Here is a 26,087-nt window from a genome sequence, read left to right as displayed (position 1 = left end):
ATGTATGAAGAGGCAGGAGATGAGGAAGGATCAGATCTTGGATGCCTTGAGCACTAGACCAGTGTTTGGAATTTATCCTGAAAATCATAGGGAATAGTTGAGGAGGTCTCCCAACATTTGTTAAAAAAAAAAAAATAATAATAATAATTCAAAAATTTTAAACTTACAAAAAAAGTTGTAAGGAAATATTTAGTAAGATTAATTTGCTACTATGTCATCGCATTTTGCATATATCTTTATACACAATTTACTACACAGGTAATTTTTTTCTTGCACTATTTGAGAATAAGTTTAAGAAATTTTGCAACAAGTATATTGTCTTCCATATTGACAATATAATTCTTAAAAATCAAAAAATTTGACATTTAATTGTTATCTAATATGCAGACCATGTTGAAAAACTGTTAATTGCCCTTATAATATTATTTACAGCAATGTTTTTCCCATCAAGGAAACCGACATGTCTCTTTAGCCTCCATCAATCAGGAAGTTTCTTAACCCCTTTTGTTTTTCATGGCATTTAATATTTTTGAAATGTATAAGTCAAGAGTTTTGAAAAATGTCCCACAATTTGGGTTTTATTGTCTCCTAATGATGAGATTCAGGTTATTCACTTTTGGCAAGAACTATTTAAATGATTTATCTTCCAGGCAACATTAGAAGACTACAGGATTTTAGGTAGGAAAATAATATAGCTCTACTCATTCCTTTAAGAAAATTACCCTTGAAGTAAAAGAAGAGTAGAAAATCAAAGTTAGACAACTAATTAAGAGGCTACTGCTTCAATCTTCCCTTCTAAAACAGTGAAGCAAGCCTGGAGAGGAAGAAACAGATGTGGTCTGTTAAGAAGGTCGGACAAATCTTAGGACCACACTGATGCTGAATATATAGCAGAAGGGAGGATGGAAATTAAGTAAGCACCTGTACAGTTGAAATGTTTAAGTGTCATATTTAATAAGTAACTGAAAACACTTAATGCCCCCTCCAGAAACACTTGGGGACTATATTCTTGAATTTTAAATTGTAAAATAAATGATTTACACAAGAAGTCCCTTTTATAAACAAATTCTCTTTATTCTCAATTATTCAGAGTTATTTTTGTGACAGTCCCTCACCTTCTCCTGCCTGTGGAGGAGAATTTTGTCTAGGTCAACTTGATCCTCAAGCATTTGTTGTTCAGAATGAGAGGAATGAATGAAGGGAGAAAATGATAAACACTGAGCATAGCTTCAGCTTCATGGATTTACTCGGGAGAAGCAGAGAGGCAGCAGAGGGTAGTGAGGAAGAGTGTGTGCCTGAAGCCAGGGTAGCTGGGTTTGAATCCTACCACCCTGGTCGAATTACTTACCTTCCCTGTTCAGCAGTTACACCATCAGTATGATAGAAATAAAAACAGTACCAATCTCATATATTTAAAACATTCAGAATAGCAGCTGGTTCCAAATACACAGCATAATCAGTTATATTATCATAGTTAACTGATAGTTCTTTATTACTAACACTAATAGAAAATAAAAGCATAGATATAGAAAGTAAAAGTAGAGAAAAAGGTCATAACCAGAGTACACTGAATTTGGGGGAGTTCCAGAATTTCAGAAGAGCGAAGTGATTAAGGTTCCACTATAGGGAACATAAGCCATAATGATCCAGACAGATGAGCAAGTGGCTTTTAAGGTCTACCACTGGTGGAGAGACCCCTCTCCTAAGCTGATTCTGAGATTTCAGGAAAAGTGTTTTGTACTCATGTTTTGGATGTATATTAGTTGTTTCTCAGATTGCAGCCTCAATTAGAGAAAACTCTTAAAGTAGAAGAGGGATTGGCTTTTGTGTGAATTGCATTTTAATATAATAAATGTGTTCAATTGTTACCTCCACCACAGGGTTTGGAACACTGAGACCAACTCTTCAGAGCCCACTCAAAAGTATCTAGTTCTTCCTGGATGACGTTGTTGCTGTTGATTGTAGGTACAGAGTCCTCATGAATGATATACTTATATGTCAGGCTAGAGCGGGTATCATTCTCCTGAGGTATAATCTAAGGCACATGTGAAATGCATATGTAAATCAACTGAGAGTTAAGTTTTGAGTGAAAATTTATAAATATTTCAGAAAATTGTTCATATCGAAACTGGAAAACTTTCTAATAGTTTCTTAAATATGTTTTTATTTCTGTCAATTCAAGTGCAAATGTGCACTATTTAAAAAAATGCAAATGTATAAGACTGAACACAATAATATTGAAAATGCATATACCCAAGAGTAAGAGTTCTATTATAAAACTAACTGTATAGGATTCACTACAGGTTTTCTTAAAGTATACCATTTCCTTAGTACATTTTGAAGTTTATAACAAACTGTTTTGTTATAATGATAAAGACAATAATGTTCCCTCCAGAAAGCAATGTATTACAGAGAAATATAAAGAAAATAAAAATCAGTCACAATTCTACAGAACCAAACAAAATCAAAGTCACTTTTATTAGTTTGGGATAATCCCTCAAGTTAATTCCAGTGTGTGTGTGTGTGTGTGTGTGTGTGTGTGTGTAGACATAAATACTTTTCTTGGCCCTGTTTATTTCACTTAATATGTCATGTGTATTTTCCAAGATAGCAGATATTTTTAGAAAACATGTTTGAAATGTCAGCTTAGCTTTGAATACTAAAAGCATATATTATTTAACCATTTACTTAATAATGAATATTGTCTGGATTAGAAATTGTTTCCACCTTTATGGGGATTTCTGTTTTTCTTTTGTACACTCTTCATAGTTCTTTTGAGACTGGTGAGTGGCCTTCAAGAAGGGTTAGAACAACTGTTACATCCCAGGATGGAGTACATGAAAATGCCCTCAATTAGAATTATATATAATCTTTATCTGAATCAATTGAATGGGAGAGAAGACCATTATTTTAATTATTTATTTGACAACTAATGGAGTTTAACCTCCTACATTTATGACTCACTTGTATTTTGTCTACTGTGTGCTGCATGATCATAGTTCTCTTTTTATTGTTACAAGTAGCTATGTATTTTCTGAACAATCTATGCACTAAAAATATTAATACTTTTTTGTAATAAGAATTGCAAACATTTTCTCAGTTTGTTATTTGTCTTTCAGTTTTATTTAGAGCAAAAAAAAGTGTTTTTAAAAAGGAAAAAATATTTTAATTGATTTTCATTATATCTTTAATGGGGTTATACCAATTATGCAGAGGGATAAATAAGTGGAATTTTAAACTGAACTCTTAAAAACAGCTTTTGTCTGAGAAACCAATAAACCCACTGGGGTGCAGGTTCTAGTTACCCAGGTTCCATTTTCTTTTCTCCTGGGTCTTTGGTTTGAAATAGCATTAAAAGTCAAATCCCAACTTTCACACTCTAGCCAGATATCTAATTTGTTCAGCCTCGAAAGGCATCCTCCAGGGCTCCAAGCCTGGGGTTCCTGTTCTTTAGAGAGGAACTGGTCATGGCAATAGAGCACAACCTAACTACAATCCAATCCTTTTGGCTACAAATCTTGTTCCTGTGGCTATATCATAATCAGTGGGCAGAGCTTCAAGAAGGTAGTTATGGATCAGAACTCCAAGTTGCTAAAAAGGAATGTAATTATATAACAACAACAAAAAAAGAACTTCTGTTCTCCAATCATTTGAACTTTAAATGATGTAAACAGAATTTCGATTAGTTTATATTTTTACTATACAATTATCTAACCTATGAGACAGAATGATGGTTCAGAAATAATTTCACATAAATTTGGACAATTAATATTTGATACAAATAAAAAGCAAATTTAATAGCGAAAAGGTAGTCTTTTCATCAAATTGAATGCAGTATTGGTTTTAAAAATATGTCTAAGATTATGTCTCTCTTGGTTGCACTGTCTCACTTTTTCTGTCACTTGAATTGTTTGCTTCAGCAGAGGTCAGTGCCATGTCCTAGGGACACTTAAGCAGCCTGTGGAGAGGCTGAGTTGGAAAGAAATGGAGGTCTGCTAGACACCACATAGAAAAGCTTGGGAACAATCTTCTGAGGCCTTTGAGGACCATGTGGCTGAACTTGGAAGCACCGTCACCACATCAAGCCTTAAGGTGACTGTAGTCACAGTGAAGAGCAACTCATGAGATTCCTTGGGCCAGGACTTGTCGGGTAAGCTGCTTTCAGATACACAAGCTTCATAAACTATGGGATAAATTTTGCTTGTATTTAGTTACTGTATTTGGGGTAATTTGTTTTGCAATGATAGACAAATTATATTTCTATCAATATGCAAAAATAAGAACACATCATTTTACACAAATTAGCTCAAAATGCTTCATAAACCTAATGCTAAATGTGAAACTATAAAACTTTTACAAGAACAAAAGTAGGAGAAATTGTTTTGATACCATATTAGGTGAAAAATAATACTTCTATAACACCAAAAACTCAATGCTTAAAAGAAAAAAAAATAACAATAATAACAATAAATTGGATTCCAGTAATGCTAAAATACTAAGAAACTTCTAAGAAGGAGCTATGGACTGGAAGAAAATATTTACAAATCATATATTTCACAGAAGACTTATTGAGTATAAAGAAGTCCTGAAACTCAAAAAAGAAAAAATGTCAATTTACTTTAGCAATGGCAAGATTTGAATAGACATTCGAAAAGGGAAATAATTCCCAAAGAAAAAGAGACTTAAAATTGAGTGGGAAAATTTGGTTTTAGATTAGTATAATTTTTAAAAATATGGAATCCAATCAATGTATATAGACTCCAACAATGCATTTCAAATCCAAAAACTATTTTCTACATTCATTCATGAGGGAGTAATAAAGTTGTTTTCCTAATATTAAAAACCATAAAAGTGGACAGAAAATAGAAGGAAACTTTTTTTTGGTCAACAGATAACAATGCTAAAGGACAATGATCCCTGTGAGGAAAGAAACAAGCTTGGTCTTGCCTCCAGACAGGGGCCAGAGTCAGAGTTTAGAATTCCAGGGCAGGGCCTGAAGAATGGTGGCATGGAGCGGGGGTCTAGAAGCTGCTCAGGTTCTTCACTAAGGGCTGGTCTGTTCATGCCCACGGCCAAAATGCCCTGTGCTTTATCAATGACCAGGAGTGGGACAAAGAACCAGACATTGGACAGGGAGGATAGTCCTAGCAGCTTTTACCCAGCAGGGTGAAGGACCTTACCAACACCTGAGGTGTTAGGTTAAGGCCCCCCAAATACCATGCCATAAAAGTAAGGACTAAATTGAAATCAACCAATCCTAACTAGATCTCAAAGGATCAGGAGGATCTTGCAAAGATCTAACTGCCTGCTGAAAAAAGTGAAACCACCAAACACTTCACAATTGATCATCCATAATGTCCAGTGAAAAATAAAGAGAAATTATAAGAAGCAGGAAAATGTGATCCATAATCAATGAGAAAAAAATCAGTCAGCAGATCAGATAACATGAATATTCAGAACTTAAAGGATATGTTAGACATAATGAGCCAATATATGTGAAAATGATAGAGAAGAAGAAGAAAGTAGGGAGGAGGCGGAGAGGAGGAGGAGGAGGAGAAGAAAGAAGAAAGAACAAAGAAGAAGAAAGAACAAAGAAGAAAAATCAATCCTGGGAAAGAAAGGAACCATTGATGAATTGACATGAAGGATTTACCAGACAGGCTTAAGGACAGATTGGAGGTCACATAAGAAATAGTGAGTTTAAACAGATCTCAACAAATTATCCAATCTGAAAAATATTTTAGAAAAGATTATAAAAGAATCAATGCAGCTTTAGACTTTTGGAATAATTTCAATTTGTTTAACATGCATGTAAATAAGTCCCATGAGTAGAAAAGAGAAAGATGGTATGTAGGCAAATAACTTAAAGTTATAATAAAAAATTTAGCCAGATTTGGTGAAAACATTAACCCACAAAGTCAAGATTCTCAGTGAACTCCAAGAATGATACAAAGAACACCACTAACTATGTGTATCTTACTCAAACTGTTATACAATAAAAGAAAACAAAGTCTCAGTGACTTAGAGCCTGCCTGCTTGGCGTACCTCTGTGAAACATCTGCTAGGTATAAATAAGACCTTGTGACTGTAAGAATCCCACTACCACTACCCTTAGGAGCTCTCTGAGCTATGGACTTTCCAGTGCTGCTCAGTGACATCTTTGAGACAGGTAGACACCCCCCACCACCGTGTTTCCTACTGTTACGGTTTAGGCAAGGTGTCCTCCAAAAGCTCATGTGTGAGACAATGCAAGAAGATTTAGAGGTGAAATGATTAGATTATTAGAGATGTAACCTACTCAGTAGATTAATCACTGAAATGGATTAACTGGGCAGTAACTGTAGGCAGGTAGGGTGTACCTGGAGGAAGTAAGTCCCTTTATATTTTGTCCTTGGTGAGGGAGCAGCTCTTCCTCTGCTTGTGGATAACATGTCCTGAGTTTCCTGAGAAGCTCACCTTTGCCCCAGAGTTATAGAGTCAGCCCACCAAAGACTGAATCTTTAAAACCATGTACCAAAATACACTTTTCCTCCTCCTATTGTTCTTGTCAGGTCTTTTGGTCACAGTAGTACAAGACTGATAAAATACCTCCTTTCCTTTTCCCCCCTAAGTTCCTTTGCCCTTTTCTCCTTTGGGTGGTATCCCCACTTGCAAACCTGCTATGACCTCACCAAAATAAAGTTACTAGGAGCTAATGCTACCTGTGGCCATATCTTTTTCTTTGCTTAGCCACCAAATCCCTCGAATTCCCTATAAGAACAAAAAGACATTTTTAAAATGCTTAAAGAAAAAAACAAAATTAAAAAAAAAACAACAGGAACCCCAAATTCCTTATCTAGTGAAGAAGATAGCCTTCAAAAATGAGGGTGAAATAATATTTTCAGATTATTAAAAGCTGAGAGAATTCTTTGCTAGTATACCCACACTATGAGAAATGCTATGTGAAGCTCTCTGTCCTGAAGGTTAATGATACTAGGTGGAAAGTCAGATTGACAAGGAAAGAAAGAGTATTAGAAATGGTAAAGTTTTTGTTAAATATGAAAACCTACTTTTTCATTTCTTGTCTTTAAAAGACAACTGGTTAAGTCAAAATCATAATAATATTTGAATCAATTTATAATGTATGTAAATGATAATGTTAAAGAGTGGAGGTAAATGAAATTATAACAAACCAGCAAATACATATTCAATGTCCAAGGTAAAATTGTTTTCTGATAAACTAATTATAAAATTATAAACTAAATCAACTACATAATGACCTGTAATGTCACATACCAACACAATAACTGGATCATGTAAGGGTCCATCAGTATGAAGAGTTTCGATGTCATCTTCGATGTTATAATCCCACTCCACACCAAGATCTATGAAGGTTCGTGACTTGGCTTCCTCCCCTTTGCCATTTAAAATGTAGTGGCCTGTAGCCTGATTCTTAATAGCTAAGGAAAGGAAAATAAGTAACCGGCATATACTTTATCATTTACCATGTTGAAGATCCATAGTAAGTCTATCCTCTTCTATACACCAGTCACTGTGTTCCTTCATTGGTATCCAGCAATAAATATGAGTGTTAGTTCTAATATTATTCCCATTTCCTTCATTAGGCAATCAAAATTCTAAAGAAGCATGCCTAACCGTCAAAAACAATGGCAAGATGGTAAAAGAGGCAAAAGTAATGTTTACAAATATTCCCATTTGAAAACATTGTCAAAGAGGTTAAGGGTTCTTAACTTAGTCATCCTAAACACTTCCTCATAAAGCCCAGAACAGTTTCTTTATCCATTCATCTGTTGAAGGGCATCTAGGTTGGTTCCACAATCTAGTTATTATGAATTGAGCTGCTATAAACATTGATGTAGCTGCATTACTGTAGTATGCTGATTTTAAGTCCTTTGGGTATAAACCGAGGAGTGAGATAACTGGGTTCAAAGGTGGGTCCATTCCAAGTTTTCTGAGGATTCTCCACACTACTTTCCAGAATGGCTGCACCAATTTGCAACTCCACTAGCAATGGAAAAGTGTGCCTTTTTCCCCACATCCATGCCAACATCTATTATTGTTTGTGTTCTTGATAATAGCCATCCTAATTGGAGTAAGATGAAATTTTAGAGTTGTTTTAATTTGCATTTCTCTAATTACTAGAGATGTTGAACACTTTTTCATATATTTATTAATTGCCTGTATGTCTTCTTCTATAAAGTGTCTGTCCAGTTCCTTGGCCCATTTATTGATTGGGTTCTTTGTATTTCATATACACAATGGAATATTATTCAGCCACAAAGAATAAAAATATTATGGCATTTGCAAATAAATGGATGGAATTGGAGAATGTCATGCTAAATAAAATAAGTCAATCCCAAAAAACCAAAGGCCTAATGTTTTCCCTGGTAAGTGAAGAATGATATATAATGGGGGTGGGAAGGTGTGGGGAGTGAGAGAAGAATGGAGGAATTTTGGATTATGTAGAAGGAAATGAAAGGGAGGTGGGTATAAAAAATGGTGGAATGAGACAGATGTCGTTATCCTATGTACATGTATGATTACACAAATGGTATGAATCTATATCATGTACAACCATGGAAATGAAATGATGTACCCCATTTGTGTATAATGAATCAAAGTGTAGTCTGTAAAAAATTTAAAAATAAATAATAAAAAAGAAAGCCCAGAACATTTGAAAGTAATGGGTACTTCTCCTATAATTAATATAAACCATTTATGTTAGTATACCATAAAACATGATTACTTCTTTACAGTATATCTCTTCAGAACTGGTCAAAATATTTAGAGCTACCTAACATAGTTGAACAGATTTTTAGGCCAATAATTTAAGTTCTGATGATTGCAAAATTCCAAGGCTATGTCACCTACTTAGAAAAAACTGCTTGCTGTTGATAGAATTATTAATTGCATTATATATCTATATATTATCAAATAAAGAACTTCTCTAGTGGATAAAAATAAATTATATTTTAATTTTAGGAGGTATGTGTCATATAATGATAAGTTTAAAAAGTTCATAATTTACTACTATTACTGATGTTTAGAAAATATAAGTAATCTTAATTTAATTCATTTATTCCTCTTGAGTTTTTACACTCATCTAGTTTTCCTAAGGATAATAATCTGAATTCTAAATAAAGATTCTTAAACACTGGGGAAGGAACTATGGCTGACTGCTAGGAGGTTGTGGCATCTAGTAGTGACTATAATACAAATATTTTTAAAACTCAATTCTATGTAGCACCATAAAAATTCATTATTTTTTAAGGCACACATGAAAATCTACTACAAATTTTCATGCAGTTGGCAATGTTACCTTAGTTTCAGAAATCTTTGTGCTTTAATAGGCTAAGGAATATGATCGTTGTTTATATTTGTACACACACTATAAAAACAAACTCCTTTAAACTGACATTTGTACACAATCCTCTCAAAAAAGGAAAAGGATCTTCTTTGAGCAATTGTAATCATCCAATACAAATAGATCCACATGCCAATCAAAACTGGACACATTAAATATTAGGAAAATTTAACATTAGACTAGCAGATTTCTCCTGTGGTTGCTTTTCAGTCAAACAACTTAAAATGTAAAGAAAATAAGGGGATATATACAGTATGGCATCAAATGTCAGAACTCATTTGTCCACATGAATATGATGAATTTTTCTGATATTATTCCTTAATTTATAACACTTTCCTATATTTTTCACAATCCTTAAAACAGAGAAAAATTGCATAATAAGTACACACTTGTCAAGTTTTTTTTTTCCTCTATGTAATCATGAAACAGCCTTATTTTCAAAAATTAAAGTTTTCTATTGGGATGTTTCTTGTTTTAAAGTGAGAATGGTTGAGAAAAATGACAAAATGACAAAACTCCACATAAGATTCATTTACATATAATTTTGACTCTGGCATATATATATATATATGTATATATACTTATATATACATATATATATATATATATATGATTTCTTTGACATTTCAAGGTTTGCGTGCATGTCTAAAGCAGTGCCAGCAGACACAAACACTTACCAAGAACATGAGGAGAAGCCTCGTCTTCTTGGATTAACACATGTCTAGCCCCAGGGGGTATATCAAACATCTTAAGGTACCCTTTGCATGTGTGGTAAATAATGGAGAAAGCAAAGAAAACAAAAGCAATAACCATGGTTAGTTGAGCACTACACTCTTACTACTCCTGCATGCAGAAGAGGGCATCCATAAACTGAAAGAAGCAGTTTCAGAAATTAACTTTGAAGCACTGGTAGCTTTTGTGACATCCTCCATGAGATTAGAGGAAAACTTTTGTTTTTAAAGTAAAGAGGGGGGAAAAAGTTAATCTTGTTACCAACTTATTAGTCATCTAAGCTTGTGTTGACCTATAAATTGTGTCAACAATAATTCAGGCAAATACTATACTTTCATGTGTGCCTCTATGGGATTTTAGTTTCCTAAATCATACTTTGTAAGTGGGGCCAATTTTTAGTGCACGTTTTTAATAGTGAACTTCTTCAAATATTTTATCTGCCTCCAAATTATTTTTAAAAACCCAGTGGCAAGTTACCAAATTACAAAAGAAAAACAGGTGAGAAGATTTTATTTTTCTTGTGATCAGCAATTATTTATAAGGCTTATCACATTTTATGATAGACTGTTTTAAAATACATGTAGGTCTGACCAAACCATTTAATTAAAAAATGTGTAGAAGTTATGTCATGAATTGTCTTTACATGCCCCCTAACTTGAACTTTTAAGCCAGAAATCATAAAATCAATTGATTGTTTGGGTTTTAAAGTCAGGCATCATTGCTATTACTGTCAATGTCACATATGACAAACAATATAGCACATCCTGAAAATTATCTTAAGATCACTGAAGATTAACATCTTTAACTATAAACCATCAATAGTCAGTTCAATAAACCAAGGTGTATCTATTTCCACCAAAAATAAATGACTATAGGAAGATCATGCAACCTACCCTTTTAATATATTGTGAAACATCTCATTCATATAATACAGAAATGAGTATTGATAGAAATTCAGTTATCAATACACAACTGTTGAAGTTTTTGGGAAAAAAAATTTTTGGTCATTTGCCTATGTATCATTAATATGTACCTATGGGTACATTTATTTAAATTTTTTCCAATATTTATTAGTGTCCTAAGTAAATGAAGTAGTCATTGGGGGATCAGCATTTTCAGCACCTAGGTTACTGTAAAGTCCAACACATGAAATGTACCATGTTTGTCTGAGTACGCAATGGCTATAAGTAACATGCTCAAGATGCTAGCTATAGCAAAACAGCTTGATACCATTTATGGATGCCCATCTTTCTGCAATTTGGTACAACTTACCCAATACATTTTTAGCTTCTCTTGTTTCAGCAAGAGAAATATTACGAGCTCCTCTGGGTAAAGTGAAAGCGCCTCTTGTCTTCCCTTAAATAGAATGTCTTTAATTAGTGGAGGTTTCGTGTTTATCAAAGTCTTGCTGTTTCATTGACTATGCCATAAGCTCTCTCTCTATATATTTCATAAGATATAAAATATGTTCTATGGTTTTATATGTTGAAATAAAATGCATTTTTAATAGTTAGCTAAGGCCAACAAACTTAATAGTCAATGAACATAAGACTAAGCATGAATGAAAAATGATGTAGGTGATTTGAAGTTGAATACTTGCAGATTTCATTTTCCAGCAACTTGAATTCTTTATGGCATCTCTTGCTTAAATGTTTCCCTGTTGGAAAAGGTTAATTAGTCTATTGAATGACTATGATGATAACATTCGTACACAGAAATGGATGTTAGAATATCTTTGAACACTTTGAATCTGTATGAACGATGAACACTTTCTCATGTTCTTTTGACATTAATTCGCAGGTTTAGCACAGTTTTTGTGGTATCTGAAAAACAGTATCACTACCTTATAATTGCATATAAAATAGAATGAATGATAGTGGCAAAAACTTTTTTTCCTTACATTAATTCACTCTGAAAAAAAATTATTTTATATCCCTAACAAAATAATAACATATAACTCCAATAAAGCAAATGTAGTTCATGATTTCACAGGAAGATGGAGAAAATCACACTTCATTTCACCTAGACATGTGTGTATATACACACATATATACACTTGCATGCATACACACATTCTTATATTTTGAATTCTTTTTCCTTTATTAAAATAATACCATCAGTCAGAAATAGCAGTATTTGTGTTTTAACCATTTTCAAAGTACAAAGCATGGTAATTTATCACACAGGAATAGCTAAGACACCAATAACTAGTCTAGGGAATGACTAAGGGAAGTACATTTGAATATGCAGCAAAGCTAATGTGCATGGAAATGGCTTGAGTTGGGTGTCTACCATGTTACAGGAGCAAAAAGGACTATGAGAATTTTCCATTGGGATGACAACTATTTTATACATTTTTTCTTCTACGAAATGAAAAATTACAACGTTATTATGACAATTAACTTAGAGTCAGCCTGATTTTTTCTGGTTGTTTTTGTTTTGTTTTGTGTTCTATCATTCTGTAAGACACTACACTGAAGTGCTTTGGAAGGTGCAAGAGAATCTTCTCAAGAAAACTCCATATCTAATTCATCTTTAAATGCTGAATTCCCAGAAGCCTTTGCCCAATAAATACTCATTGACTATTTGAATATTTGTTACAAACTCAAGAAACTATTTAGTAATACATACTTTCATAAGAATTTATATCCAAATCTTATATTCTAATGAATATTATGAAATTACAAATATTTTTCCATATTATTTGTTGTATGTGGACAGCTTTTTGTTCCACCTTTTGGACCTGCAGTGTGTATCTATCTTCAAGTTATTGATGGTGGAACAAGTCTAAAAGTTCACAAAAATTAGCTATTATACATTAGTTTAATTTTTGGTGCATCTCAATTTTGTTTAGGGTATACATTTTAAAAGTATAGGAAATATAGATACTAAATTCATAGATTTATATGTAGGTTAAAACTGTTCACTTTTAAAATCAAAAGAAGTAAAACTAAAGTAACATTTTAAAGATTATGTTTAAAGTTTTATAATTTTTATTACTCTTGATCAACAATTTAAGTGCAACAGAAATTCAAAATAACCATTCATTTTGATTATATCTGCATTTTATTAAAAATGTAAAATTACAGTTTTTAGCTAACTACTATAATTGATATCGACTGTTTCTCATCTGAATTTAGTCTATAATTTTCTCATGAACACTATGAAGTATGAATTTAGTTAAATTTTTAATTTTTTAAAATAGTTCCTTAAGTGATTTGAACCAACACTTTTTGGTCATGTTTATTGAGAAAATGTTGTACTTCTAAAAGAGGAAGCCTAAAAAGCACAGGTTGTAGTGAAGGATGTCGATTCCCAAGGGCCCTCATCTTACCGAGCTTCCTGGGAGTCCTGGTAAACGTCCCCTTCACCGTTCGACAATGGGAGTTATCTCCTTCACAGACACCACATTTATCCTCAACCTTGTTCGAACCGATCTCTTTATCACAGCCCACTTTCTGGGGAGAGAAGATATAAATGTGGTTGATTTCAATGTTGCCAAGTAGGAAACAACATCCAGAGACTGGGGGACCCTTTGTTTAATTGCAGCTCACAGTCAGTAAGTTCACACTAAACTTCCACTGAAATCTTATTTTTCACACCTCAGTCTTTTAAAGAACTAGTGTGAAGTTAAATAACTGTACTCTAGTAAATAAAGGACGAGTTTCCCCAGTCTAATGAAGTATTTTCCTCATCATAAATTGTCTTAATCATCAAACAAGTATTTTTTGAACACAGATGTAGCTGATGCTGGGGAGACAAAAAAAGATAGCATTGTATTATTTTTCTGTGTTGCATTCATGTGTACAAAATGAATAATAATATAGTGAGTTGTGCATTGGTGCCATCTTCAAAAGTTAATTAGGAAAAGAAAAAAGTAATTAGGATATGAGACAAAACTTCATTAAAGTGCTAGAGACTTTCTTAGGGCCCTTAAGGAACACAGAGCGTAAAAGAATTTTAGGAGTGCAGAGAAATCCAAACAGAGCCATTGAAGGAATAAGTTCATGGAACGTGGGTTTAGATATCAGTATTTAAAGCCATACTTAAGTTAATGGAAAGCCAGTGTTGCCTGATAGCAGAAGAACAGTGGAGGATTCGCAGAGCACAGACTGTGGACAATCTTGACCAGGTGTAATTTATATTTTCATATTAACTTAATAGGGAACCACTGGAGGCTTTCTGATCTGGGAAGATCCTTAAATGAACTGGTGTAGAATAATGCTACCCAATATACCCTTGCACTCAGACATTTGGCATGAAAATGGGCAGGGAAATGACAACATAGGTAATGCATTAGATTTTGTGGGAGGTAAAAGGTTAACCAGACACATCTTCTACCTATGGTCTGTACATATTCTCTCAATAATTATGTGTTGGAAACAATCTCTAATGTGACAGTTGGAGGACACTTGGCCTAATAAGATATAATTAGGTCCTGAAGGCTCTGCCTTCCTGGACAAATTAATGTGTGGTCAGTTTCTTGCTCTCTTTGGTAAATGTGCCCTTTTTCCCTTCCACCTTCTGCCATGGAATAATGCCCCATGAAGTCCTTCATCAGATGCCAAACCAATGCTGGCGCTATGTCTTTGGCCTTCCCAGCTTACAGATACATGAGGGAAACAAATGTTTTCTTTATAAATTATTCCATCTGGGGTATTTCGCTATAGAAACACAGAATGGACTAAGATATTTACTTTCAGGGACAGTTTAGTTCAACTATGAGACATCTGCACGCTTGAGACTTGGAAGTAATAAGGAAATAGATGTGAGGAGCAGTGTTTCAGTTGATAAGCACAATTTTGTGTTAATTTAACTGAGAACCTGAACATTTTTAAAGAGATTATACTGAGTTTGGTGGCACAAACCTCTAATCTCAGAAATTTGGGAGGCTGAGGCAGGAGGATTGCAAGACTGAAGCCACCATTGTCAATTTAGTGAGGCAGTGTCTCAAAATAAAATCAGGGATAGGGATCTAGCTCAGTGGTAAAGTACCTGCAGTTTCTATACCCAATACCACAAACAGAGAGAGATTATATAAAACAATAAAAACAACAACAAAAAAAACAGTTTTTTTGTTTGTTTGTTTCTCTACATTTTGTTCTGATGTGGAATTCAAAATTTAAGCTCAGGATAAATTAGAAGGTGAAAGAGGGAGAAAGAGATACTGTTATTATCCTTTTTTGGGGGGAGGTAATGGAGATTGAATCCAGGGGTGCTTATCCACAGAGAAACATCCCTGGTTCTTCTTATTTTTTTATTTTGAGAGAGGGTCTCACTAAATTGAATAGGGATTTGCAGTTGCTGGGGCTCGTCTTGAACTTGTGATCCTCCTGACTCAGCCTCCCGAGTCACTGAAATCGCAAGTACGTGTCACCATAACCAGTGTATTATCTTTTTAAAAAAAAACAATTTTAAAAATACACTTAGTTTTTTTAAAAAAAATCTTGTATATTAATGTTAGACACTACTAGTAAAATGTTTAAAGCAAAATGCATTGTTCCATCTTGTATTGTCAGCCTAGAGGCATTCATTATTTAGAAAAGGCACTTGGCTGAAAATAAGGAAAATTTTTTAATTCTTAATTCTACTAGTGACCAAAGATTGATTTCAGTAGGTACAATTTCTCCACCATTTTTTTTTGTGTGTGTGTACTAAACTTTAAATAGGCTGACTTCCCAGATAAGCATCAGTTGAAAAAAAGATGTGTATGCTTATGAATGATATTACTATTACTATGACATAGAATCACATGGTGCCGTCGGAAGCCTTTGGGAAAGCAAGCCTAACTCACCACACACTCTCCTCGCACACATATGCTGTATGGGTCCTTGTAAGAACAGCGCGTTCCGTCATGTACCAGTTGCTTCATGTAAGCAACATCTCCAGTCTCTCTGGACTGACAGTAAAGGTGGCATCTTTTCTTGGCTGCATACGGAGGGGGGATAAAATTAACTATTTACATAAAACAGAATGTGTGAAGAGTTTAGTCTACTTTTAAAATATAAAGTTTTCAATATGAAAACAAAACAACTACTATATAAATACACAAAATAAGCAGCAGAAGAAAAGTACAGACATGCCAATATGCATATTTGGCATATTTGTTTTAGTGTGAGTGATGTATGATTTGTCATCTAAACTGGGATACTTCTGAGAGGGAAAAGGAGCTCTATTAATATTTGAGTAGGGACAACAGGTACACACTAAGACTGGCCCAGTCAACTCAGGCTGAACAACAACCCTAGATTTCAACACAGATCTTCAATAAACTAATTCAAATTTTGTTTTAACTATGTTCAGAACTCTAAGAGTATTTTGCTTTGGTCTGACTCAATCAGCCAGCAGAGTTTCTGTCTCTTATGAAATCTCATTAATTAAATATAAATTTTGTGACTAACTTCATCGAAATAAATAAAAACAATGCATCTCTTCTGAATGCATTACAACTTTCAATTCTTATATACATTCACCTTTCTTCTGAAAGAGCTTTAAACTGAATCCAATAGTGTATTATATCACGTGATAATCACGGAACTGTTTTCTGTTATCGCTGCAACAAGTAATATATTTAATCAAGAATTCAAGTTTAGTCAGTGGAATCTTAAAAGAAAATTTTTGAGTATAGTTTTTAGTAACTAGTTTAGAGTACAAAAGTTCAAGATTATGAAGAACCTTTTGTTATTAAATAATGGTCCTTTCTTTGTGTCCTGCCTGACTCAATTGTAAAAGAACTATATTTTTTTCTAGATATTCTGAAATGACAGATCACACCAAGCCAGAAACATTTCCTAATAGAAAGATTTCAATTAAATCAGGAAATTCAGCATGTCTCCCAGGCGTTACTTCCCACTGGCCGTTTCACTGGGGATGGGGATAGTGCTGTTTTCCAGGACCTTCCTTCCTCTCTAGAGAAGAGAGAACGTAAGCCTTGTGCTTGGAAACACAGAAAGGCTTGCTTAGCACCATGTTTCCTAAGTTACCAAGTTGGGCTCAAGAGTCCAAGGGGTTGGTGTTGGCAAAGCTTAAACTCTGAAGTGACCATCCACACAGCAGGAAAGAGCGGGACTGTACTCACAGTCAGGATGTTCATATGGCAACCAGTGGTGTTTGGTATTCTGGTATTCAAAGTGGGAGTTACGCTGCTGGCACTGCTGTGCTCTGAAGTCCTCAAAGTGTTTTTGGCATTCTTCTGTATTACAAAGCTGATACTCAAAATTAACACCAGGACAATCCTGACCACCATTGATGGGCCTAAAGAAAAGACAACATTGAAAAAGGCCGTTTGGCTGGGGTCCAAGTTGAGGCTTGCAGACACAGGACTTGAGGGCAGAAAGCCAGAACGTCTAAGCTGCCAGCACAAAGTGAATGAACTCATACTTTCTAATTCCAGTCCCTTCCAAAAGCACCCTTCTCTCTCTGCTGCAGGATAAAGCACCCCAAAACTCAAATCGGCTTTTCAAACCGTATATTTTAAATGTGGGAAAAAGCATGTTAAAGAACTTAAAAGCCTGTATACAGATACAAGGAAGTTTTATTCTCTACCATGTATAAAACATGTAGATTTAACTCAAAGAAACTTTGATCATAGTTCTCTGCCTTCATTTTCTCTTACACAAAATGCAAAAAGTAATAGTATCTTCCATAGAGCAAAGTTGTCAGGATCAAATGAGATAATGTATTTAAAGCTCTTAGACTAGACCCTGGATCATAGCAAACCCCAGCTGCTTTTATTATTATCATTTTGGTTGTTTTTGTTTCTTTTTCTACACAACCATCATCTCTTCCAGTGTAGACAGACAGGCACATGGCACCTGATAAATTTTTTTTTAAATATATATTTTAGTTATAGGTAGACATAATACCTTTATTTTTATGTGGTGCTAAGGATCAAGCCCAGGGCCTCATGCGGGCTAGGTGAGCATGCTACCACTAAGCCACAACCCCAGCCCCTGAGAGTCTTTATCCAAGACATGCTCAAAGATATCCTGCTGCCAGAAATAGAAAGAGTTGCCCAGATGTTAAATCCTAGACAAAGAAGAATATAATATTTAATAATTACATTATTCTTTTTCTTTATAAAATAAAGTCTGCTGAGCATACAATAGGGACCAAATAAATTTAGCCTAAGTGAATGAATGAATACCTTTCCTCAGCAATTCCCTGGCCATTCCTCACCATCTTTCTGTTGCCCTACTCTGATGTAACTGCACCTACCCCTGGGGAGTGAGTCCTTGATATTCTCAAAGGTCAATTTCTTCAAAAGTCTCTAATCTTCATTCAAGCTTCTCATCTTCATCCTTGACTACTCTCCACAAGATAGATGAATGATGATTTATCCAAAAGTGACACTATTGTTTAGGAACTATGAATAATATGTTTTTTTTGGTCCCATATTTTTCATTTACTTCATGGAACAGAATATTGATCACATGAAAGTATTTTCTAGTCTATTCAAAAGTAACAAGAATTATAGGGATTATACTCACATGGGATTATTGCACTGGCGGGTTCTGAAACGAACGCCAGTTCCACAAGTCCGCGAACAAGAGCCAAATTTTGTCCATGACCCCCAATTACCATCTTGTTTTTGTTGATTAGCATTCTTCCACATGCAGTGACCCTTATAGCACCACTTAGAAAGATGACAAAAGGCAATTATGAAAATCACAGACACTGCAGCTGAAGTTACAAAAGAACCCCTATTTGAAGATCTTCATTTCTTTACTTTTTTTTTTCCAGATAGAGATGCATTTAAAATATCCAAAACCAATGACACCAGCAAGATACCCTAACAGAAGGGTAACTTAGACTCGACCTTTTTAAACATAAAATTAAAATGAAAACTAATAAAATGTTCATCCAGACAAGTGTTTAAATGATACATTCATCTGTGAGTATCAAGCACCAATAATTTTCTAGACACCCAACTTGCCAGTGGATACAATTCCACCCTCTATTGCTTACCACCTATGTCATCTCAGGACTTGAAAATGACATGAAAATATATATCTGGACTTACAAAATAAATAACATAATATATCCAAAACCATGATATTCAGTTTTCAAAGCACTTTTGTTGTTGTTGTTGTTTTGTACCAGGGATTGAACCCAGGGACACTTAACCACTAAGCCACATCCCCTGCCCTTTCTATTTTGAGACAGTCTCCCTCTAGTTGCTTAGGACCTCATTAAGTTGCTAAGGCTGGCCTTGACCTTGCTATCCTTCTGCCTAGGCCTCGAGTCACTGGAATTACAGGCATGCACCACCATATCCAACTCAGCTTTCAAAGTACTTCTAATAAATAAACTCTATAAAATTCTAATAAAATTTTAGATTTTATAAGTGGAATTTATAAAATTCACAAAGGGTTCTGAAAGAAATTTAGGTGATATAACTCTATTCACCTTTTAAATGAGAAAAATTAAGGCCCGGAGTGGTTCATGAGTACTTGAAGGTCAGCTGACCAAGAAGAGAATAGTGGGACTACTAAAACTCTGATACCAGAGGCACCTTGTATGTGGTGCCCTGCCTACAGAAGATAGTCAAAGGGCATACATTTTCTTTCCAACATTTTTATTTGATTTTTCATACTATATACAATAAGTATCTCTCTAAACTAAACTTTTATAAATTTAATTACAACACAGTTATATTTACAGGAGTTGGATGTAAGGAGTTGATTAATCATTTTAGTAAAGCAAAAATTAATTAACTTTATTTTAGTCAAAAGTCTGTGATAATGAAAATTCATTACCAAAGCCAAACACTATAAATAATGTTAGCTGGCATCATGCCTGACATAATGCAGGTATTTGTAATGATGAGTTTTATTATTATGCATGATTCTCATCACAAGTACAGTTTATACACATCTGAAGTCAACCTTTAAAAGAACTTAAAGCTATGTTAATCTTCTTTGCCAGCTTTTGGTCCTGTCTACAATATCTTATTTCTAAACTAGTCAGGGCTCTTCAACTTGAGTTTTTAACATGCCTTTGTTTTGGGATCTCTGCCCTTATGAGTAGCATAGCTTGGCACACAGCCAGTATCTGAGCATTCAGTCCTGACTACACAATTTGAGATTTAAAACCTCTGGGCATCTTTCCCCAAGGAACGAGGCCAAATCTTCTGTATAAATTCACATTACTTTATTTCTGGGCAACTTTCACAAGGAATGAGATGCCAGCAAGTAAATCAAATCCTACTAGCAGGGGGCCAGAGATGCTGCAGAGCTGTTTCCTCCCATTCTATCTGTAGAGGGCTGACTGGTGGTCTCAAAGATAACAGATCCTAGTCCCTGGACTTGTAAATGTGAACTTATTTGTATAAAGGATCTTTGCAAATGTGATTAAATTAATGGTCTCATTTGGGGAGATTATTCTGCATTACTCAATGGGTACCAAATGCCATTACTTATAAGAAGGGGGCAGAGGGAGATTTGACACAGAAGAGGAAAAAGCAATTTGACCACAGGAGCAGAGGATGCAGTAGGCGCAGTAAGCCACTACTCAGGAATGTGTGTTGAAACAGGAAGCTAGAAGAGGCAAGGGACAGATTCTCCACTACAACCTTTCGAGGGAGTATGACCCTGCCCACCCACTGATTTAAGTTCAGTGAAGCTTAGTTTGGATTTCTGGTATCTAAAACTCTGAGAAAGTAGATTTCTGGTGGTTTAAGCTATGAAGTTTAGGGCAATTTGTTGTAGCAGCCACAGGAAACTAGTACTTTATCTTCCTGCATGTTATGGTTTACATATTAGGTGTGTCCAAAAGCTCATGTGTAAGACAATGCACTAAAGTTTAGAGGTGAGATAATTGAGCTATGAGAGTTTTGACCTAATCCTTGATAGGGATTAACTGGGTGGTAACTGTTGGCAGGTTAGGGTGTAGCTGGAGGAGGTGGGTCAATGGGCATGCTTTTGGGGTATGTCCTAGGTGAGAGAAGAAGGCTCCCTCTGCTTCCTAGTTCCATGTCCTGAACCACTTTTTTCCACCACATTCTTTCCACGATATTCTGCCTCACCTTGGGCCCAGAGCAATGGAACTGGCTATTGATGGACTGAGACCTCTGAAACCATGAACCCCAAATAAACTTTTCCTCCTCTAAGTTGTTATTGTCATGTCTTCTGGTCACAGCAGTGAAAAAGCTGACTGAAACATTGCATTTCCATAACAAAATCTCAGGTACTATGGTTTCCATGAAAATGATAGCACAGCGATGTTGGCCATTTGACCAACTTAAAATTATCTTTCAACATGTCAGAAATCTGCATTGTATGAATAGATATACTCACTTTTCCAGCAGCACATTCAGTCCCATCAAGTGGGGGTCCTTTTTTAGTCTTACAAAAGTAGGGGTTATCAGGATGGCTGCACCACAGCTGTTTACAGGGGTCAAAGGTTCGGAACTGAAAGAGAGGAAAGAGAGAATCAAATTCTCAGTGAACTCTCAGATGGCGACATAGATACCAATGATATGTTCTACAGTTTCTTCATGTCACGTCTTTTGTATATCTTAATTTTAAGTTAAATAGCTAAAGTATGACGTGTTAAGAAAAAAAAAACACTGTATAAGAATTCCAAGTAGAGAATACTTTTATTTTGCTTTTCTAAAATACCAGTGATAAACAATGATTTATTTGGGATTCTTTGCTAGACTTTCAATTTTTCTGCACGTCACTTCTACTTTTGATTTTCAAACAATTTTGGAATTTTAAAATGTGTTGTAATCATGAACATTTAAAACATGGAATCTTATTATAACTGTTTGGCAATTGTCAAAATGCCTTCTCTTTATTCCTGTATGTATGAATTAGTTACAGATACTTGTGTGCATTCTTTGCTTATTTCTACATTTTCCTCTTTAAATGCAATCATCTTACCATATTTTTGAATTTTTTTAAAATTTTCACACAATTTGTTTTTATATCTATTTCCTACACTGCTAATTACCCACATACAGCCTTATGTTCATAGACTTTTTTTTTTTATTAGTGCAGACTTTGAGACATGCATTTATTGGTTTTAATCCTTGATTACTTAATGCTGAAATTATAGTTTTCCATAACATTGAGTTAAAGGTTTAGAATTCTAAGGTCTAAATCATTAGTGTAGTTAAGTAGGAGCTCACAGTGTATTCTTTATAGACAAACTAAATGGCTAATACATGGAAGATTCCAAACAGCAAGTCAATTTCTTGTCATTACCAAAATATACATTTTTTTCTTTCTACAGTAGTTTTTTTTTTTCAACATTATAAAAGGTTTTCCTTTTCTTAAATAAACTAATGAAGATCAGCATGGAAATCTGATGAAACATACCTTGAAACTGAATAGTTACACAGAAGACTAGTTGTAGTGGATTCTACTGTGCATTTATGATACACCTGCCTTGTGCTAAACACTTTAATCACATCATCACATTTAATCTCACACCACCCCTATGAGACAAATACTACCATTATCCACATTTTACACATATGAAAACAAAGCCCGAGGGATTAAATAAAATTCCCAAAGTAGGACTTTTATCAAGAGTCAGAATTAGGACCTGACCCATCCAGTCTTCCCAGGACATCCATATGCTGATACCCATGTTATACTAATGTATTTTCATGAAATATAGCAATATAACCCTTCCCTGTGGTCACAAATACATGGAATACTGGTTGACAAGACAAAGAAAAGCCTGTATCTAAGGCTTAAGAATCATCTCTGAAGGTCAAATATACTAGGGAGGAAAAGAACATAAAGCTTTGGAGCCTGAGAACCTTGGTTCAAAATTCAGCTCCCCTATTTCCCAGATGTGTGTCTTGAGTCAGCTGCTTAACTTCTGTAAGTCTTGGCTCTTCCTTTTGCAGAAGTATATCAACTCTCTTCTAGCCTTTCATGAGGATTAAGTAAAGCAGTATATTTAAAATATTTGATTTTACCATCTTACAATATATATAGTAAGCACAAGATAACTGGTAAAGATTCTTATATTTGCACCAGTGAGTTTGTAAAGCTCACCAAAGAGCTACATGAATAGATTTCAAGATGCAAAAACTAAATTAACTATGGGTAACGTACCGCAGTGCACATTTTGTAACCAACACCAAAATCAAAACGACATTGCTCATCCATAGAATAATTTATTCCAGGAAGTTCTGGGAGCTTGGGCCAATCATGTTCAAAAGGGTCATCAAGGAGACAATCATAGGAACTGCAGGAAGGAAAACATTACAGGTAGTTAAAAGTTATTTAAAAACATATCATAATGGGAACATGGTTCCCCATGTTCTTAGCTTACAATACTATATAATTTCATCAGATCACAGAGCAACTTCATGAAAGCACACACTTTCAGGTTTCTCGTTTCTGTTCCATTTAGAAAAAGATTCTTCATCCTTACTCATCCCAGCAAACGAAGCCAAGCACAACTTAGCCTTATTCATGTCACTAGCTGAATCTCCACATGGTGTGGCAGGGCAGATCTTAATACCTATACTACAGAGCGCAGGTTTTATAATATATACAAGAATCACATGACCCTTCTCTTCCCATCCTCAACTCAACTTTGACCAATAGTTGAAGATTCCATAAAAACTTTAGTAAAAGAAAATCATAATTACAAATGCACTTAAGTTCTAGGCTTAAGGCTAAAATACTGTGATTGCCTTATGCAACCATCATGGCAAAGTCATAAGAAAATGTTGATTATTAACGACAGTATGCATTTACTGGGGATTTTGTTATGCTCAAGATCCTAACAGTCAATTTCATGTTTGGAGGTTACATCATAAATGCTCTCAGGACATGCAGCAGAGCACGTACTGGATGTATCTTTTCAATTCCTGACCACTGCATCGGGACCAGTGGTAACGATGAAATGCCGCTTGTACCAAGGGAGCCATGACACTGCCCATAGCGGTCTCGTCCCCACACCTGTTGCCTTGTCCGTCATGCTCCATTCCCAACCTAAAACACAAAGAAGACCTCGTGGGTGAGAGTCAATGAGGGTATAGCTTTTACTTAATTTTTTGTTTTGAGAATAAGTACAGGGAAAAATGTCTTTTCTAAGTCAACATGGCTTCTTCATGGAAATCACAGGCAGTGAAATCGAGAGCTATCTGACAGAAATGCCTTTCTCATTCCACAGCTATGAAAAGTCCAGGAGTGCCTCTTCAAGACAGAGTCACTCATTGAGTTTCAGTGCATGACCTCCTCACTGTTTTCAGCTCCTCACACTTGGCAAGAGATGAGAATTGCATGCTGGCATGTATTCTACCCCAAGTGTGAACAATACTGGTAGAAGCAGAGAAAAGATCTTTTTTTTTTTTCTTAATAGCTGTCAACAGTGACTTACACATGGCCAGTTTCATGGGCTACTACAAAAGCAGATGAAAAACCATCCTCATGATTCAGGGTACAACTTCTCACTGGATGACACATGCCCGTGACTGGAGCATATCCTGTAGAGAATAACAATTACTTTTATTTTCATTTTATGAGAAAACCCATTAAGAATTACTACTGGACCTTTGCCTGGGGGGTGGGGGGTGGAAAGAAAGAGAAAAGAAGCTTTTCAGCAAACAGGGGCAGCATTATTTCCCAGCTAGCATTATGTGCCACATTCTCTTGGGAAAGCCACAGGTAATGGTCTCTAAAAAGATTCATTGGGTCTGCATTCTCTACTTTCCAAAGGACAAAACAAAACAACAACAACAACAACAAAACTGCTTAGGGTTACCATTCTGCTCTGCCCACCAGCTAAGCCTTGTCTTTCTATTTTAGTAAACGGTCCTTCATATCCTGGTACTGATGAAGGGAGCCAGAAATTCCATCAATGTTGAAAAGAAAATCATCAGTCTGCTTTTTCCAAAGTCCACATCAGAATTTATTAGATAAATGTAAGCTGACTTTGGAAGAAAGCTCTTTGGCAGCAGTCATTTCTCATGGCATCTCTTTTCTCATTCCAAACAGTTAGTGGAAATCACACTGCATTTACAGCATCCCCTCCATACCACAAATGCACGATCATTATTTTAAAGGCAAGTATAATTTATGATGGTATTTAAGTGGCATTTAACATTGTTAATTCCAAAAAAGTCACTGAAAGCAATAGAAAGAAAATGTATGCTTGGCTGGTGTGGTGGAAAGTGGTGATGGAGATCTGAACATTTGAACAGACTGCCTGACTTAGGATTGCTTTTGAAAAGTCATGCCCTTAACTTTTTCTTCTACATATTAATGGCAATACCTTGCATTCCAGCAGGTCCAAAGTCTTGCCTGGTTAAGAAAATTGCATGATCATGGTGCTCAGAGTGGTTGGGATCAGATTTTTGTTGTTGGCAAGCCCAGCGACACACATTCTCTAAGCTCCTGGATGGGTTTCCTCTTTCTATGAGGCTAATGGACTAAGAGAAACAATATGTTAAGGACACATATAACATTTCCCAAAGGTTTCCTTTAATAATTTTTTCTAAAGTTGAAATTGGGATTATAATACTTAAACAACAATTTAATATTATTTGGGGCTTCAGATACCTGCCTTGGTTTGGGAATTCTAAATGCCCAGGAAGACTATCTTGATGATAATCAATACTTCCTGTGTTAAAGTTAATGGAAACCATTTATGGGAATGTCTGATACTGGGATCTGCTACTGTGAGGCAACTCAATATTAATCATTTGGGTAAGAATTTCAGAAGTCTAAAATATTTCCTGGTTCTGTTTAGATTTTAAATTTCATAGATATTAAGAACAAAAATATTGGGAAAGATTCTGGCAGGAAGCTTTTCCCCAGAGATATAAAAGTAAGAAGCCTTAGTTAAAATTTTTGTGTATTTCTTTTCTTTTGGTGGTGGGTGTCGGGAATTAATCAACAGGCAGGAAGAAGAGAAGTTCTTCCATGAGCTGTCAAGTCTGGAAAAATCTTAGTTTATGGGGAATAGTCAAATTATATAAACCTCACACTGAAAACAACAGCAACAGATTTTTATCCTCATG

At 35.1% G+C, this 26,087-nt stretch overlaps 1 protein-coding gene across 3 annotated transcripts in view; it reads right to left on the bottom strand.

Moving 5' to 3' along the window:
- ADAMTS3 (ADAM metallopeptidase with thrombospondin type 1 motif 3) overlaps positions 1-26,087 on the bottom strand; it is a 280,780-nt gene that overhangs the window by 11,462 nt on the left and 243,231 nt on the right. For 2 of the 3 annotated variants that reach the window (XM_079152689.1, XM_079152688.1), the window contains exons 7-18: positions 25,340-25,496; positions 24,446-24,551; positions 23,914-24,057; positions 23,170-23,302; positions 21,394-21,507; positions 18,586-18,731; positions 17,175-17,350; positions 15,891-16,024; positions 13,431-13,554; positions 10,042-10,122; positions 7,276-7,439; positions 1,870-2,035 (exon numbers count right to left, since the gene is read on the bottom strand). In XM_079152689.1, the coding sequence (XP_079008815.1) occupies positions 1,870-2,035; positions 7,276-7,439; positions 10,042-10,122; positions 13,431-13,554; positions 15,891-16,024; positions 17,175-17,350; positions 18,586-18,731; positions 21,394-21,507; positions 23,170-23,302; positions 23,914-24,057; positions 24,446-24,551; positions 25,340-25,496 (1,645 nt within the window). Of the gene's footprint in view, positions 1-1,869; positions 2,036-7,275; positions 7,440-10,041; positions 10,123-11,368; positions 11,453-13,430; positions 13,555-15,890; positions 16,025-17,174; positions 17,351-18,585; positions 18,732-21,393; positions 21,508-23,169; positions 23,303-23,913; positions 24,058-24,445; positions 24,552-25,339; positions 25,497-26,087 lie in introns of all 3 variants that reach the window. The other variant, XM_079152690.1, reaches the window with a different exon arrangement.

Source organism: Sciurus vulgaris, assembly GCF_902686455.1.
Source record: "Sciurus vulgaris genome assembly, chromosome: 9".
Taxonomy (NCBI): Eukaryota; Metazoa; Chordata; class Mammalia; order Rodentia; family Sciuridae; genus Sciurus; species Sciurus vulgaris.
This window is presented reverse-complemented; position numbering and strand designations above follow the sequence as displayed.